Source organism: Artemia franciscana, chromosome 15 (genome assembly GCF_032884065.1).
Source record: "Artemia franciscana chromosome 15, ASM3288406v1, whole genome shotgun sequence".
NCBI classification, from domain to species: Eukaryota; Metazoa; Arthropoda; class Branchiopoda; order Anostraca; family Artemiidae; genus Artemia; species Artemia franciscana.
The window spans coordinates 27,320,440-27,337,460 of NC_088877.1; the positions used below are offsets into that span (position 1 = coordinate 27,320,440).

The window sequence follows — 17,021 nt, forward strand, 5'->3', positions numbered from 1 at the left end:
TTAGTTTTGTTTTTCTCCTTTATTTTTTCCTTTTTTCTTTTTTTTCTTTTTTAGTTTATTTAGATTTTTAGATTTTTTAGTTTTTTTATTAGTTTTTAGTTTTTTTGTAGTTTTTACCATTTTTTTATTTTTTTTATTTTTTTTTTTTTACTTATGTCCTGGTCGTCATTTATACTCCCTGTGTCCCGGTCGTCATTTGTGTCTCGGTGCTTTGTTGATTGCTAATTTATATTATATTTATATTTATATTTTTTATATTTATTAATATTTTTTTAGTTTTCTTTTTCTCTTATTTTTCAGTTTTTTCCTTTTTTTTTAGTTTTTTCTTTTGTAGTTTTTAGTTTTTTTTTGTTTTTTACCTTTTTTTAGTTTTTTTTTTTTTTAGTTTTTTAGCTTTTTTAGTTTTTTTATTAGTTTTTAGTTTTTTTTTAGTTTTTGCCTTTTTTTAGTTTTTTCAGTTTTTTTAGTTTTTAGTTTTTTACCTTTTTTTAGTTTTTTTTAGTTTTTTAGCTTTTTTAGTTTTTTTTCTTTTTAGTTTTTTTTGTAGTTTTTACCTTTTTTAGTTTTTTTTCTTCTTTTGTATTAGTGTGAAATAATTCAGACGTCATATGCGGACAAACACGACGTCACTCGACAGACAGACAGACAGACATAACCCACAAACAACTTATTTTTATATATATTTATTCATATTTTTTTAGTTTTCTTTTTCTCTTTTATTTTTCAGTTTTTTCCATTTTTTTAGTTTTTTTCTTTTTTAGTTTTTAGTTTTTTTTAGTTTTTTACCTTTTTTTAGTTTTTTTTAGTTTTTTTAGTTTTTTAGCTTTTTTAGTTTTTTTATTAGTTTTTGTTTTTTTGTAGTTTTTGCCTTTTTTTATTTTTTTCAGTTTTTTTTAGTTATTAGATTTTTACCTTTTTTTAGTTTTTTTTAGTTTTTTTAGCTTTTTTATTTTTTTTTTCTTTTTAGTTTTTTTTGTAGTTTTTACCTTTTTTAGTTTTTTTCTTCTTTTGTATTAGTGTGAAATAATTCAGACGTCATATGCGGACAAACATGACGTCACCTGATCCATCCACAGATCCACACACAGACAACTTATTTTTTACTTATGTCCTGGTCGTCATTTATACTCCCTGTGTCCCGGTCGTCATTTGTGTCTCGGTGCTTTGTTGATTGCTAATTTATATTATATTTATATTTATATTTTTTATATTTATTAATATTTTTTTAGTTTTCTTTTTCTCTTATTTTTCAGTTTTTTCCTTTTTTTTAGTTTTTTCTTTTGTAGTTTTTAGTTGTTTTTTTTTTTTTTACCTTTTTTTAGTTTTTTTTTTTTTTTTAGTTTTTTAGCTTTTTTAGTTTTTTTTATTAGTTTTTAGTTTTTTTTTAGTTTTTGCCTTTTTTTAGTTTTTTCAGTTTTTTTAGTTTTTAGTTTTTTACCTTTTTTTAGTTTTTTTTAGTTTTTTAGCTTTTTTAGTTTTTTTTCTTTTTAGTTTTTTTTGTAGTTTTTACCTTTTTTAGTTTTTTTTCTTCTTTTGTATTAGTGTGAAATAATTCAGACGTCATATGCGGACAAACACGACGTCACTCGACAGACAGACAGACAGACATAACCCACAAACAACTTATTTTTATATATATTTATTCATATTTTTTTAGTTTTCTTTTCCTCTTTTATTTTTCAGTTTTTTCCATTTTTTTAGTTTTTTTCTTTTTTAGTTTTTAGTTTTTTTTAGTTTTTTACCTTTTTTAGTTTTTTTTAGTTTTTTTAGTTTTTTAGCTTTTTTAGCTTTTTTATTAGTTTTTATTTTTTTTTGTAGTTTTTGCCTTTTTTTATTTTTTTCAGTTTTTTTTTAGTTTTTAGATTTTTACCTTTTTTTAGTTTTTTTTAGTTTTTTTAGCTTTTTTAGTTTTTTTTCTTTTTAGTTTTTTTTGTAGTTTTTACCTTTTTTAGTTTTTTTCTTCTTTTGTATTAGTGTGAAATAATTCAGACGTCATATGCGGACAAACATGACGTCACCTGATCCATCCACAGATCCACACACAGACAACTTATTTTTATATATATAGATTTTTTAGTTTTCTTTTTCTCTTATTTTTCAGTTTTTTCCTTTTTTTTAGTTTTTTCTTTTGTAGTTTTTAGTTTTTTTTTGTTTTTTACCTTTTTTTAGTTTTTTTTTTTTAGTTTTTTAGCTTTTTTAGTTTTTTTATTAGTTTTTAGTTTTTTTTTAGTTTTTGCCTTTTTTTAGTTTTTTCAGTTTTTTTTAGTTTTTAGTTTTTTACCTTTTTTTAGTTTTTTTTAGTTTTTTAGCTTTTTTAGTTTTTTTTCTTTTTAGTTTTTTTTGTAGTTTTTACCTTTTTTAGTTTTTTTTCTTCTTTTGTATTAGTGTGAAATAATTCAGACGTCATATGCGGACAAACACGACGTCACTCGACAGACAGACAGACAGACATAACCCACAAACAACTTATTTTTATATATATTTATTCATATTTTTTTAGTTTTCTTTTCCTCTTTTATTTTTCAGTTTTTTCCATTTTTTTAGTTTTTTTCTTTTTTAGTTTTTAGTTTTTTTTTAGTTTTTTACCTTTTTTAGTTTTTTTTAGTTTTTTTAGTTTTTTAGCTTTTTTAGTTTTTTTATTAGTTTTTATTTTTTTTGTAGTTTTTGCCTTTTTTTATTTTTTTCAGTTTTTTTTTTAGTTATTAGATTTTTACCTTTTTTTAGTTTTTTTTAGTTTTTTTAGCTTTTTTAGTTTTTTTTCTTTTTAGTTTTTTTTGTAGTTTTTACCTTTTTTAGTTTTTTTCTTCTTTTGTATTAGTGTGAAATAATTCAGACGTCATATGCGGACAAACATGACGTCACCTGATCCATCCACAGATCCACACACAGACAACTTATTTTTATATATATAGATTTTTTAGTTTTCTTTTTCTCTTATTTTTCAGTTTTTTCCTTTTTTTTAGTTTTTTCTTTTGTAGTTTTTAGTTTTTTTTTGTTTTTTACCTTTTTTTAGTTTTTTTTTTTTTTAGTTTTTTAGCTTTTTTAGTTTTTTTATTAGTTTTTAGTTTTTTTTTAGTTTTTGCCTTTTTTTAGTTTTTTCAGTTTTTTTTAGTTTTTAGTTTTTTACCTTTTTTTAGTTTTTTTTAGTTTTTTAGCTTTTTTAGTTTTTTTTCTTTTTAGTTTTTTTTGTAGTTTTTACCTTTTTTAGTTTTTTTTCTTCTTTTGTATTAGTGTGAAATAATTCAGACGTCATATGCGGACAAACACGACGTCACTCGACAGACAGACAGACAGACATAACCCACAAACAACTTATTTTTATATATATTTATTCATATTTTTTTAGTTTTCTTTTCCTCTTTTATTTTTCAGTTTTTTCCATTTTTTAGTTTTTTTCTTTTTTAGTTTTTAGTTTTTTTTAGTTTTTTACCTTTTTTAGTTTTTTTTAGTTTTTTTAGTTTTTTAGCTTTTTTAGTTTTTTTATTAGTTTTTATTTTTTTTGTAGTTTTTGCCTTTTTTTATTTTTTTCAGTTTTTTTTTAGTTATTAGATTTTTACCTTTTTTTAGTTTTTTTTAGTTTTTTTAGCTTTTTTAGTTTTTTTTCTTTTTAGTTTTTTTTGTAGTTCTTACCTTTTTTAGTTTTTTTCTTCTTTTGTATTAGTGTGAAATAATTCAGACGTCATATGCGGACAAACATGACGTCACCTGATCCATCCACAGATCCACACACAGACAACTTATTTTTATATATATAGATTTTTTAGTTTTCTTTTTCTCTTATTTTTCAGTTTTTTCCTTTTTTTTAGTTTTTTCTTTTGTAGTTTTTAGTTTTTTTTTGTTTTTTACCTTTTTTTAGTTTTTTTTTTTTTAGTTTTTTAGCTTTTTTAGTTTTTTTATTAGTTTTTAGTTTTTTTTTAGTTTTTGCCTTTTTTTAGTTTTTTCAGTTTTTTTTAGTTTTTAGTTTTTTACCTTTTTTTAGTTTTTTTTAGTTTTTTAGCTTTTTTAGTTTTTTTTCTTTTTAGTTTTTTTTGTAGTTTTTACCTTTTTTAGTTTTTTTTCTTCTTTTGTATTAGTGTGAAATAATTCAGACGTCATATGCGGACAAACACGACGTCACTCGACAGACAGACAGACAGACATAACCCACAAACAACTTATTTTTATATATATTTATTCATATTTTTTTAGTTTTCTTTTTCTCTTTTATTTTTCAGTTTTTTCCATTTTTTTAGTTTTTTTCTTTTTTAGTTTTTAGTTTTTTTTAGTTTTTTACCTTTTTTTAGGTTTTTTTAGTTTTTTTAGTTTTTTAGCTTTTTTAGTTTTTTTATTAGTTTTTTTTTTGTAGTTTTTGCCTTTTTTTATTTTTTTCAGTTTTTTTTTAGTTATTAGATTTTTACCTTTTTTTTAGTTTTTTTTAGTTTTTTTTAGCTTTTTTAGTTTTTTTTTTCTTTTTAGTTTTTTTTGTAGTTTTTACCTTTTTTAGTTTTTTTCTTCTTTTGTATTAGTGTGAAATAATTCAGACGTCATATGCGAACAAACATGACGTCACCTGATCCATCCACAGATCCACACACAGACAACTTATTTTTATATATATAGATATATTTATATATATATATATATATATATATATATATATATATATATATATATATATATATATATATATATATTGGCCTTTTACACCTTTCTTATGCTCCCCTCCCCCCATGGATTGCTCTTATGTATACCTATTTTATGAGCTAACCTAGAGAAACACTAGGTTATAATCAGAAATGCCAAGAATATGAGACAAATTTGCATTTTTGAGGATAATAGCAATGATTTCTGCTCAAAATAACAAACAATTCTCAAAGAAACAAGAAATGTTTTCAACAAGTTAAAATTAGCCTATATTGTCTATACAGTGATAACATGTATACTTACACTAAAAACTTCATGTACAGAACATAGGCATGTTCATAGTTTAACTCTGAGTAGTATGTATCTCCCATTCTTGCTATTTCAATGCATGATCTAACATACCTGAAAAAAAAAATCAAATTAAATATTCATCTATTAAGAGGTGGTGGACCCCTAGCCATGAAGAGGCACCAAGGTAAACATAGGTACAACACTTCAACATCTAATAAGATCTTGCCTAAAACTCTCTTACTCAGATCCTAAAATGGGTTTGGAAATAATCAAAGGCATGATTAGAAAATGCAACTCACTTTTATTCACAAGATGGTTACACACACCAAAAATAACAGATTAATACAACCTGAACTTGAACAGAATAGGTACTGGAACTGAAATACCAAAATAAAAACAAAGTAAGGTTGCCTCATTCTGCAGACCAGGAGGTGCTGACATATCAGAAGAGGGATTCAGCAACGACTGTCTAAAACTCGATTTGGCAGTATACAGAAATTAAAATCAATTAAATATAAACAAGTCAGCTAGTACGTGAATCAAACAGATAAGCAAATGTGTTTTCTTGGTCTTATTTAAGCTTGAAAAATTAATACAATTAAAGCACAGATGAAAGCAGTTTATCCATCAGAGAAACAAAGGTATTCAATAAAAGGGACTCGTCATGTGGTTGCAAGCTAACAAAGCCACTTTCTCTGAAATATTACTGTCCGCTAGTGCACACTGAATTTTTAAATTATGTGTCTTTTTCCTTTTTTTTGCTTTCTTGCTTTTTCTGACTTTATATGAAATCAAATCATCTATGAATAGGGATAAAATATGAATTGTTAAATTATAATCTCTCTTTGTCACTTCTTTGTTCTTCTTACTTTTTCCCAAAATCCATGGAAGACTAAACAAATCATCTAGGAAAGCATGCACTCTATACTTGTTTTCATTAAATAAAACTTGTTTTCATAAAATAAGTGGAAATATTCACACGAGTAAAGGAATAGTTGCCTTAGGCTGAGAATGTTTCAGAACAAGTACATAAAACCTGAGGGCTATGAAGAAAATTTTTAAGAAATCTAAACAACCACAGAGATCAGCAATCAGGGATGATGCTGACATTCCAGCAGATGCATTGGTAAAAGTAAAAAACTATCCTTCATTAATTGGCTTTGTACACCCAAAGCTACAGTAAGATTCTGGCATTCTAGCTGATATGATAGAGTATTTGCTGAAAGTGAGGAAAGTCTTGTAGTTTTAAAAATTCAATAGTTAGTACTGTGTGTAAACTTAAACATGGTAAAGCTCCTGGGCTTGATGGCATTTGTCCTTAATACCTCAAATCCAGTTTGGACTTTCTGTGTGTCCATCTTTTGTTACTATTACAAAATGTGTATACAGAAGAGTGTGTATACAGAAATATACAGAACAGTGTATACAGAAATGTGTGTATACACATATTACTATGTGTAGACAGAAGAGTGGTGCCAAACACAAGCATAGGTTATAGACCAACAACTGCTCTGAGCAAAATTATAGAGCTGCTGCCTCTCCCAGAGATTAAAGAAAGATCCAGGCTTGATTATTGCTAGGTCAGTTTCTATTGTACTCTTGAGAGTCTAATATGAGGCTTTCCTTCTGCTGTTGTGAAAAAAGTGGGGTAGGATAGTAGCAATGCTACTTGGCAATTTTCATGACCTAATAAAATTTGTTGGCAGATTTGGCAGCTTTTGAAATTCTGTCAAATTCTGCTACTGACAGCTTTGGAACTCTTTCCATACCAGTCCTCAAGGTTCTGTATTAAGTCCTGTTTGTATTAACAGCCTCACATCTGTGATCACAAAGAATATATGTGGAGGATTTAGCACAATTCAATTAGTTTATTAGTTTAGACAATTCAAGTCTCCCATCTTGTGCAGATGACATGTTTGTGCTCAGTTACAAACTGACCTCAATGCAGGAGAACTTCAGTCAGTTAGTGATGGATTATGAAAGTATTTACTAAAGAGCAAATCTACTGAAGATGGAATTCCTAGAGCTCAGCCCCACAGCAGCTAAGAGATCAAGCACCAATGGCTGTATGTAAAAGTAGAACAAGCTTGAATGATGAAGTTTATGCATTAATAGAAATATTTTGTGGTTGATTTTCATGTTATCTTTTTTGTTTTGGACAGCAGATAGAAATAGATTATTAGGCTATTATCATTATTATGTGTTCAGAAAGAATACTTAATAGAGAATTAAATGGAAAATTTCTTGTTTTGCTTTCTAGTTTCTCTGTTAGAAGTTATTATTGGTATGGGCAGATTTACAAAGTTGATACTCAGGCTATAAAGGCCAATTACCTCCACATCTAAATAATAATGAAAAAAAATGGCAATACAGCACAATATTACCTTAAATTGCAGCTTGGAGCAATCTAAGGAATTTTCCTTGTAGAAACTCCAGAGTTGATAATACATGACACATAGTTGAATAGGTACACTTGACTAGTGGTTTGATGTTACTGATTCAAGTGCTTCCCAGTTATACTTCCATTCTTTTGTTGACCATTTGTTGTCAAGATGGTTTTTAAAGCTGTCTGTGGTTTGGGCAGCAATGGTATCTGGCAGTAATTTGTTCCAGAGATTGGCAATGCAGTTGGTAAGAAAATGGGTGTGTTGCTGCTTTGAGGAGAAATGCCTGGATGACTGTAAGTTATGTCTCCTTGTACAAGAGTCCTGAGAGCCAAAGGAAGAAGATCAGGAAGTGCCTATGTCTACTATTGTTTTCTTTAAGCTGTGAAACCATATCTATTAGCTCAAGACTTACTTAGATAGGTAATACTCATCTTACAAGAGAGAGGAGAGTCACCCACTACTTACCATTCATGAGCAGCAAGCTGAACTAGTTTGTTAGAGCTGGTTCTAGCAAGTTAATCTTTTACTTTTACCTCAGATAGCTCTTTATGGATTTTTTTTGGTGCCATACTTGGCACTTTAGGTAAATGTTTACTTTTGTTCCAAGTTCCCTAAGGTTTTTATAACTATATACAGCAAGATTCTGATGATTGCATATTATTTCTTTGTCATTATTAGAGAAGCGCATCCACTTCTGGTTGACCCTCCTCCTCCATGGGGCAAACTAAAATGCATCAAGTGGGCTTGCTTACAAGTAACATTACCTATTAAGCAAAGCATATTAGTCTGTGAGCCCTGTGGGCAGCAGGCCAAGGTCTGAATTCTATATATATTTTTGTTTAGTTTTATCACTTTTTGTTGAATGAAATATAGAATACAGACCTCACCCCACTGCCAGCAGGGCTCATGAACTAATATGTATCACTATTGATAATGTAATCTATAAGCAAGCCTACTTTATGTATTTTTAGTCTTGTTGGAGGTGTATTTTAGAAACCTAAAAATGAATGCACTTCTCTAATAATGACAATGAAACAATATGTGATCATCAGAATCTTTCTATATGCAGTAATATGCACTTTAGAGCAGTAAGAACAAAAGTAAATATTTACTACACTTTACATGTCCACAGGAATTAATTCCCTCTAGCTAGACTATGTAGCATTTTGGCAACCTTTACTAATTAAAATCTATCTAGTCTCAGCAGCATATTCCACAGAATACTCTGCCTCAGGATCAGACATTAGACACAACAGCCACTTAAAATTACCTTAAATTGCATTTGCCAGCAAGATAAGGTGGTAGATCCTCCTGTAGTTCTCACTGGTGGTGAGTGATGTAATTATGTTGGCTTAGCTTCCTAGTCCAGCCTCCACTCAGCCCTTTCCCAGTCCCTGTCAACTCTAGCCTTGAAGGAGTGGGGAGTCTCAGCTTGGATGGTAGACTTGGATAGGCTATTCCAGAGGGGAACCACCCAAATAGAATTGAAGCCATGTTGTTCCCTTCTCCAACATCCAGGCAGGTGAAGCTTTAGACTGTGACCTCTTGAATTGTTAGCCAGGGAGGGGGTGAAGATCTGGTTCAGGTGACCAAATTTGAAAATTTACAATACAGCCAATGGCTGTATTGTGATTGAAATTAGGCCACAAGTAGTAGGTGCATATTTATCCTAGTGTTCTTATGGAAACCACAAAGATTGTCAAAAGTACCCCCCCCCCTTTGCTCAGTCCACTGTTACATGATACATCAGATAAGCTTATACAATTTTCTAAACCTTATGCAAAAATAGTTGTTGGTACTAATCCTAACCTAATTCAAGAAGACTAGTGTATACATGAACTCATGTTAGACTAGGAGGCTGCTACTTGAGAATGCGAAGAAAAATTTAAGTACAGTAAACAAAACAATAGAATAAACATAATATCAAGATATAAGACCCCCCCTCCCAAGCTAGGCCTACTTGCCTGACAGAACACATTGTACTCAACAGTTTCATTGATTTTGCCAAAAAAATAATATGGGTATGCAATTCAACGAAAACCATGTGAAACCTACTAACCTTTTAGAAGGAATGGATAAGTCAATACTAATCTCTTCTGCCTGCTTTGTTAATTTTTCTAATCTTGACTTTGGATCCATTTCGACTATGCACATGAGGTAACTTAAAATTTCTTGGCTTCTCGAAGCAGTGTTAATAAGATAAATTTTAATTTTCGCCTAACAAAGCTTTAGAAATGTACTTTATCCGGAAAAAAATGTACCAAACACAAAAAAATATTTGTGCGTGTTGCGTTTCGCGCAACATGCGCATCTTCCTTTGAAAAGTACTCTCTGCAAAATAAAAAACCTCTTCTATTGCCCTTTTTTCTCTCTTTCCTCCTTTGTTCTTTTTTATCATTGTTATTATCAGTTTATTTCCTTTAAAATTCAAAAGTAGCTAAAAAAAAAAGATGTCGTCAATGCAGTACATAATATCCCTCATAATTTTTGTCCATCAGACGAATTATCAGATCGTCTTTACGAAAAAGAACACATAACCTAAAGCTAGGGCTTTACCTATTGGAATTTGTAGATTCTGGGCTTTCTGGATAGTGAGTTTGGTCTAAAAAAGAGCCCCCAGATAGTGTTTTACTCCCACTTTCTAGCAATTCAAAATTTATGTAATCATTTTGTTTTCATGTTTATTATATCAATTTTTAATTTCTTATTCTATGCACAAGAGCTTCCATAATCTGGATATCTGGAAGCTCAAATGCCCTTTTTTCCAAATTGGACCTGAGTACTTTGGTCTGGCTTCACGTTCCAGATCGCATGCGAAGAAAAAGTAAACGCAGAATCTAAAAGCCAAGATAATGGAAATTTCTGGTAAGTGAAGCCGAGCTTTACTTTTTCTATTGTATTCTTCTATTCCATTACGGCAAATCCATAATTTAGGTTTACAAATTTTTAATAAGCCTTGGCTTCACTCCAGTTATGCCAAAAAGCAATTAAAAAGTAATTACTGCTGTGTTTTAGTTGAAAAGATTGGAAGAAACTGTTGAATAAAACAGACACTATGTTTTTTAAAACATCTAAAAAAATTATTATAAATATTATAATTTATCATACAAAGGCTTTTAAAAAAAACAACATTGAATTAGTATAGCAGTTGCTTTCCATTCCTCCAGCAAAAAAATAATCATTGGTTTTTTTTATACACCTTTTGGCCGGTCTAGAACGAACCCCTACATAGCTAGGAGTTAAAAAGCTTAGCTACTACGCTTGGTTCTATTGGATAAAAGATCAGGATATTCTTAGACAAATCAGCTGTCAAGAACTTAAAATTTCAAGAACAGCCTTCTGAGCCTTACATCATAAAGGTCCTTTAGCAAAGACTCAATCTCTTGCTCTTCAGCACCTTGCATTTCTTCAAGTCTTCCTTCTTCCTCGGTTTTTTTTTCCTGATTTTCTCAATTGCAAAAGGCCGAAGGGGATTAAATTTACCAAGAGACAATAGGACAAGCGGTAAATGACAACTGGATCTACGAAAGAACCTTTCAAATAATCAGTATCCTATTTCATGGAATAGCCAACCAAAAAGACAGCACCCAAACGGCACCAATTTTCAGAGACATTCGGAACGCTAAGGTCGGTTTCCAATCAAAAGCCATGGTAAAGGGGACCCATTTAGAGCCTGTTGCCTTGGAAGCGTGCGAAAAATAGCTTTATATTTTAATTAAAAGGAAACAGCATGGGTCTTATGATCTACCTGTCCATCAGTATCTCCGAACCTTTCTTGACGGTCGTCTACCTAATGGCACACCAATTGAGGTAAAAACTGCGCATAATATTCCTAGCGGAAAAACCATTAGAGATGCAGCTACTGTAAAAGGATTAGTCAACAACTAATAAATAACTAATATTTTGTTTTCTTCTGTTGGAAGTCTTTTTTTTAAAAAGAGACATAAATATTATTCCCTTATCCCAGGACAGCTTGAAATAGCTAACTGTAATTAATGCCACTTAATTGTGTTTAATAACGAGGGTGATTGGGAAGTAATCATTGTTTTTAGATCAAGAGAATTTTGGTCAAGAACATTTCCAAAACTTGGATGGTTTTGGAACGAGTGTTATTTACCAGAAATTATCGATTCTCGTCTTATTAGAAACTAGCTGTTGGGGTAACACCTCACGCCACCCCAAAACCTGTTTGTGGGGGGTCCCGGTGTCCCAGTCTGTAATTTCTCTTTGAGTGTCCCGGTCGTCATTTATATTCCTTGCGTCCCGGTCGTCATTTGTGTCCCAGTGCCCCGGTCTGTAATTTCGTCAGTCGAGAAACATGACGTGAGTTGACAAACAAGTTCATGACGACATAATGCTCAATCCTTGTAATGACGTCAGTCGACACACAAACATGACGTCAGTCAACACACAAACAACTTATTTTTATATATATACTAGCTCTTGGGGTGGCGCTTCACGCCACCCCAACACCTAGTTGGTGGGGGCGCTTCGCGCATCCCCCCCCCCCCAAACCCACCGAGCGCGTAAGTCGTTACGCGCCATATTAGTTACGCGCTACTGTAGTTGTGTCCCTGTGTCCCACCTCTGTGCATATAAATAGAATGTCAGGTTTATTGACTCTTGAACATGCAACATGTAATTGTCCATGGGAAAAACAATCCGTATTCAGATCTATACCTTATTATTCTAATGATTGCGCTTGAATTTTGTTGATGGTGATTGCTAATCGAACATTCACTGTGTCCCCGTCGTCATTTATATCTCCCCCTGTTCCCCCCGGCATCTCCGTTGTAGTTGTGTCCCTGTATCCCGGTCGTCATTTATATTCCCTGTGTCCCGGTCGTCATTTGTGTCCCGGTGTCCCAGTCTGTAATTTCTCTTTGAGTGTCCCGGTCGTCATTTATATTCCCTGTGTCCCGGTCGTCATTTGTGTCCCGGTGTCCCGGTCTGTATATACATTCGTTTTTGAATTGGTCTTTTTTTTAGTTTTTAGTTTTTTATCTTTTTTTTAGTTTTTTTTTAATTATACCTCATGATTCTAATGATTGCCCTTGAGCTTTGTTGATGGCGATTGCTAATCGAGCATTCCCTGTGTCCCAGTCGTCATTTATCTATATCCCCCTGTGCCCCCGGCGTTCCCGTTTTAGTTGTGTCCCTGTGTCCCGGTTGTCATTTATTCCCTGTGTCGCGGTCGTCATTTGTGTCCCGGTCTGTATATACATTCGTTTTTGAATTGGTATATGATTAAATAAATTGTTGTGTTTTTCCCCTTTTTTTATTTTTAGTTTTTTTTTTGGTTTTTACCTTTTTTTTAGTTTTTTTTTTAGTTTTTTTTCTTGTTTCTTTTTAGTTTTTTTGTAGTTTTTACCTTTTTAGTTTTTTTTTATTTATTTTTTTTTTATTTTTGTTTCTCTCCTTTATTTTTAGTTTTTTCCTTTTTTTATTTTTTTTCTTTTTTAGTTTTTTTTTAGTTTTTTAGCTTTTTTAGTTTTTTTATTAGTTTTTAGTTTTTTTTTCTTTTTAATTTTTTTGTAGTTTTTACCTTTTTTTTTTTTTTTTATTTTTTTTAGTTTTTAGTTTTTTCTTTTTAGTATTTTTTTGTAGTTTTTACCTAGCCAAGGTTCGAACCTGCAACCTCTCGGACCTAGAACCTGGAACATAACGCGTTACCAACTCAGCTAATTCGGGCTTAAATACATTCGTTTTTGAATTGGTATATGATGAAATAATTCAGACGTCATATGCAGACAGACAGACAGACAGACATAGCACACATACTACTTATTTTTATATATATAGACTAGCAGTTGGGGTGGCGCTTCGCGCCGCCCCTACACCTAGTTGGTGGGGGCGCTTCGCGCCCCCCCCCCCAAACCCTCTCGCGTGCGTAAGTCGTTACGCGCCATATTAGTATCGCGCCATCGTAGTTGTGTCCCTGTGTCCCACCTGTGAATATAGATAGATGTGTCCCCGTCATCATTTATATATCCCCTTGTGTCCCAGGGCGTCCCCGTTGTAGTTGTATATTCCCTGTGTCCCGGTCGTCATTTGTGTCCCGGTGTCCCGGTCTGTAGTGTCATCTTATAATGACGTCATATACAAAGCCTTATATACTTATAATGACGTCATATGCAAACCCGCAAACAAACAAACATACCTACAAACAACTTATTTTATATATATAGATATAGTTTCTTTTTTAGTCTTTCTTTTTTTTAGTTTTGCAGCTTTTTTCTTTTTTTAGCTTTTTTCTTTTTAGTTTTTACCTTTTTTATTTTTTTGCTTTTTTTAAAGTTTTTTCTTTTTAGGTTTTTTCTTTTTTTAGCTTTTTTCGCGCCATATTAGTTAAGCGCCATTGTAGTTGTGTTCTTATGTACCACCTGTGAATATAGATAGATATATATATGTTTTTAATTACGTAAAACTTGCGAATATACAACATGCTTCGCTGTCCCATTGTCTGTGCATATAAATAGATTGTCAGGTTTACCGACTCTTGAACATGCAACATATAATTGTCCGTGGGGAAAACAATCCATATTCAGATCTATACCTCATTATTGTAATGATTGTCCTTGAGCTTTGTTGATGGTGATTGCTAATCGAACATTCCCTGTGTCCCGGTCGTCATTTATTTATCCCCCTGTGCCCCCAGTGCCCCCTTTGTAGTTGTGTCCCTGTGTCCCGGTCGTCACTTATATTCCCTGTATCCCGGTTGTTATTTGTGTCCCGGTGTCCCAGTCTGTAATTTCTCTTTGAATGTCCCGTTCGTCATTTGTGTCCCGGTGTCCCGGTCTGTAATTTCGTCAGTCGACAAACATGACGTCAGTCGACAAACAACTTCATGACGGAATAATGCTCAATCCTCATAATGACGTCAGTCGACAAACATGACATCAGTCGACACACAAACATGACGTCAGTCAACAGACATACAACTTATTTTTATATATATAGATATAGTTTCTTTTTCAGTTTTTATTTTCTTTAGTTTTGCAGCTTTTTTAGTTTTTTTTTTAGCTTTTTTTCTTTTTAGTTTATTACCTTTTTATGGCACTTGGTATTAACCAAGTGACATATAGCAATCGCAAATTCTGGCGGTCTATGTTCATTCTAGCATTGACAGTTGGAAAAATGTTCACGTGCCAAACTTGCCAAAGCTCAACAATTTATAATAAACCTCAAATTTTAAGTATCTGTTTTAAGGTTCTCGAATTACTTTAATCTATTGTCAAAATATTTTGAAATATCTATGCAATTCCCAGTTTTTACATTTTTATTTTGTTTTCTTTTTCTTCTTTATTTTTCAGACGTCATATGCAAACCCTCAACACAAAAATACATACAACTTGTTTTTATATATATAGAAGATACAATCTGGTGTAACAGACATAGTGTAACAGACATGACACACAAACAACTTATTTTTATATATATAGATAGACTAGATGTTGGGGTGGTGCTTCGCGCCACCCCAACACCTAGTTGGTGGGGGCCCCCCGCGCGCATAAGTCGTTACGCGCCATATCAGATATATATATATATATGTATATATATATATATATATATACGTAAAACTTGCGAATATACAACATTCTTCGATGTCCCATTGTCTGTGCATATAAATAGATTGTCAGGTTTACAGATTCTTGAACCTGCAACATAAAATTGTCCATGGGAAAAACAATCTGTATTCAGATCTATACCTCATTATTCTAAGGATTGCCCTTGAGCTTTGTTGATGGTGATTGCTAATCGAACATTCCCTGTGTCCCAGTCGTCATTTATATATCCCCCTCCGCCCCAGGCGTCCCCGTTGTAGTTGTGTCCCTGTGTCCCGGTCGTCATTTATATTCCCACTATCCCGGGCGTCATCTGTTTCACAGTGTCCCAGTCTGTGATTTCTCTTTGAGCGTCCCGGTCGTCATTTATATTCCCTGTGTCCCGATGTCCCGGTCTGTAATTTATCTTTGAGTGTCCCGGTCATCATTTATATGTCCCGGTCGTTAGTTGTGTCCCAGTGTCCCAGTCTGTAATTTCTCTTTGAGTGTCCCGGTCGTCATTTATATTCTCTGTGTCCCGGTTTTTAGTTTTCTTTTCCTCCTTTATTTTTCAGTTTTTTCCTTTTTTTTTCTTTTTCAGTTTTTAGTTTTTTTAGTTTTTTAGTTTTTTATTAGTTTTTAGTTTTTTCTTTTTAGTTTTATTGTAGTATCTACCTTTTTTTAGTTTTTTTTAGTTTTTTTCTTTTTTAGTTTTTAGTTTTTTAACTTTTTTTTTTAGTTTTTTAGCTTTTTTAGTATTTTCTTTTCAGTTTTTTTTTGTAGTTTTTACCTTTTTTAGTTTTTTTTCTTCTTTTGCATTAATACTAAAGCCAAGGCTCGAACCTGGAACCTCTCGGACCTAGAACCTGGAACATAACGCCTTACCAACTCAGCTACTTCGGCTTGAATACATTCGTTTTTGATTTGGTATATGATGACTAACTTCATGACGACATACAGCTCAATCCTTATAATGACGTCACTTGACAAACAGACAGACTACTTATTTTTATATATATCGATATATAGATATGCCCTTGCGCGAGCCTTATGACGTTATTTTGTGACAGGCTCCAATGAAACCTGTCGACAGGGGTAGTAAGTCATATTTATGAAGACAGAGTATTTCAAAAAACGTCAGAAAGTACATAGTCAGTCAAACCCGAACACCGGATTTACTTTAACAAACGGGTTAGTAGGTCTTCAGATGAATCTAGGTAAAAATGTTTGGATAGGAAATGCTTTAAATTCTTTTTTAATGCCTTTTTATGAATAATCAAGCTTTTCTTGTTTTAATATTTTTATCCTGCGCAGATTTATTCTTTTATGATCTCCTCGCTATTATAGATTGACTGTGATATTTCAAACATAAGAATTTGAACATTTAATCAAATTCAACTGGAATTGTACATATATTTCTTCTATACTTTTTTTAGTTGTGGTTAAAAACAAAGCGATAAATCTTAAAATGAGAAAGGTAAAAATAGTCTGAAATATCTTCAGTGCGTTATATCAGTACGTATAGCCAAAAATCAGGACCAATCTTGTCAAACGGACAAGATTTTCAGTTATGTCAAGTTATGATGACAAGATGTCAGTTATGTGGAAATTTTGCATTTGAAAGGTGTGAGGAATAAACTATTATTATTATTATTATTATCATATATTAATCATTAATGACTTGCAGTTTTTACTTGTCGTAATTATGTTTACTGTTTTCATGTAATTTTAGATTTTAGTTATGAAGTGTGCCAGCAGTTTATTTGCTTTACCACTTAAGAATAGACACTATCTATTTAATGGAATACAAGCAGGTTAATTTATTTCAGTTTTACCAAAATAATACCTTTCTTTTCGTTCAAATTTGCATTTGTTTAATCTTGAGATTACCAAAATTGAAGTTAAATTAAAAAAGAAAGTAAGGTAGATAGTCATAGAACTATGGGATGGAAAATCGGATAGATTTTGGGTGGACGCGTGACGGACAATGCCAACTGGAATTGTATGCAAAATAGGGCACTGAATTTACTTGGACTCACTGGAGAGCATGCGACCTAATTCTTATAGGCTTGGCCGCCTTTAGTCTCATGTGGACTAAAGTGTCATAGGGTTCGCATATAACCAATGAGTCCCTGGACTTGATATATATATATATATATATATATATATATATATA

General features: G+C 31.5%; 1 protein-coding gene across 1 annotated transcript in view; it reads right to left on the reverse strand.

Moving 5' to 3' along the window:
• The window catches only part of LOC136036269 (STAM-binding protein-like A), a 33,098-nt gene extending 23,542 nt beyond the window's left edge, over nt 1-9,556 (reverse strand). Inside the window, exons 1-2 of the mRNA XM_065718409.1 lie at nt 9,361-9,556; nt 4,927-5,025 (exon numbers count right to left, since the gene is read on the reverse strand). Of these exons, the coding sequence (XP_065574481.1) occupies nt 4,927-5,025; nt 9,361-9,455 (194 nt within the window). The 5' untranslated portion in view covers nt 9,456-9,556. The remainder of the gene's footprint in view (nt 1-4,926; nt 5,026-9,360) is intronic.
• Nucleotides 9,557-17,021: the final 7,465 nt, after the last annotated feature.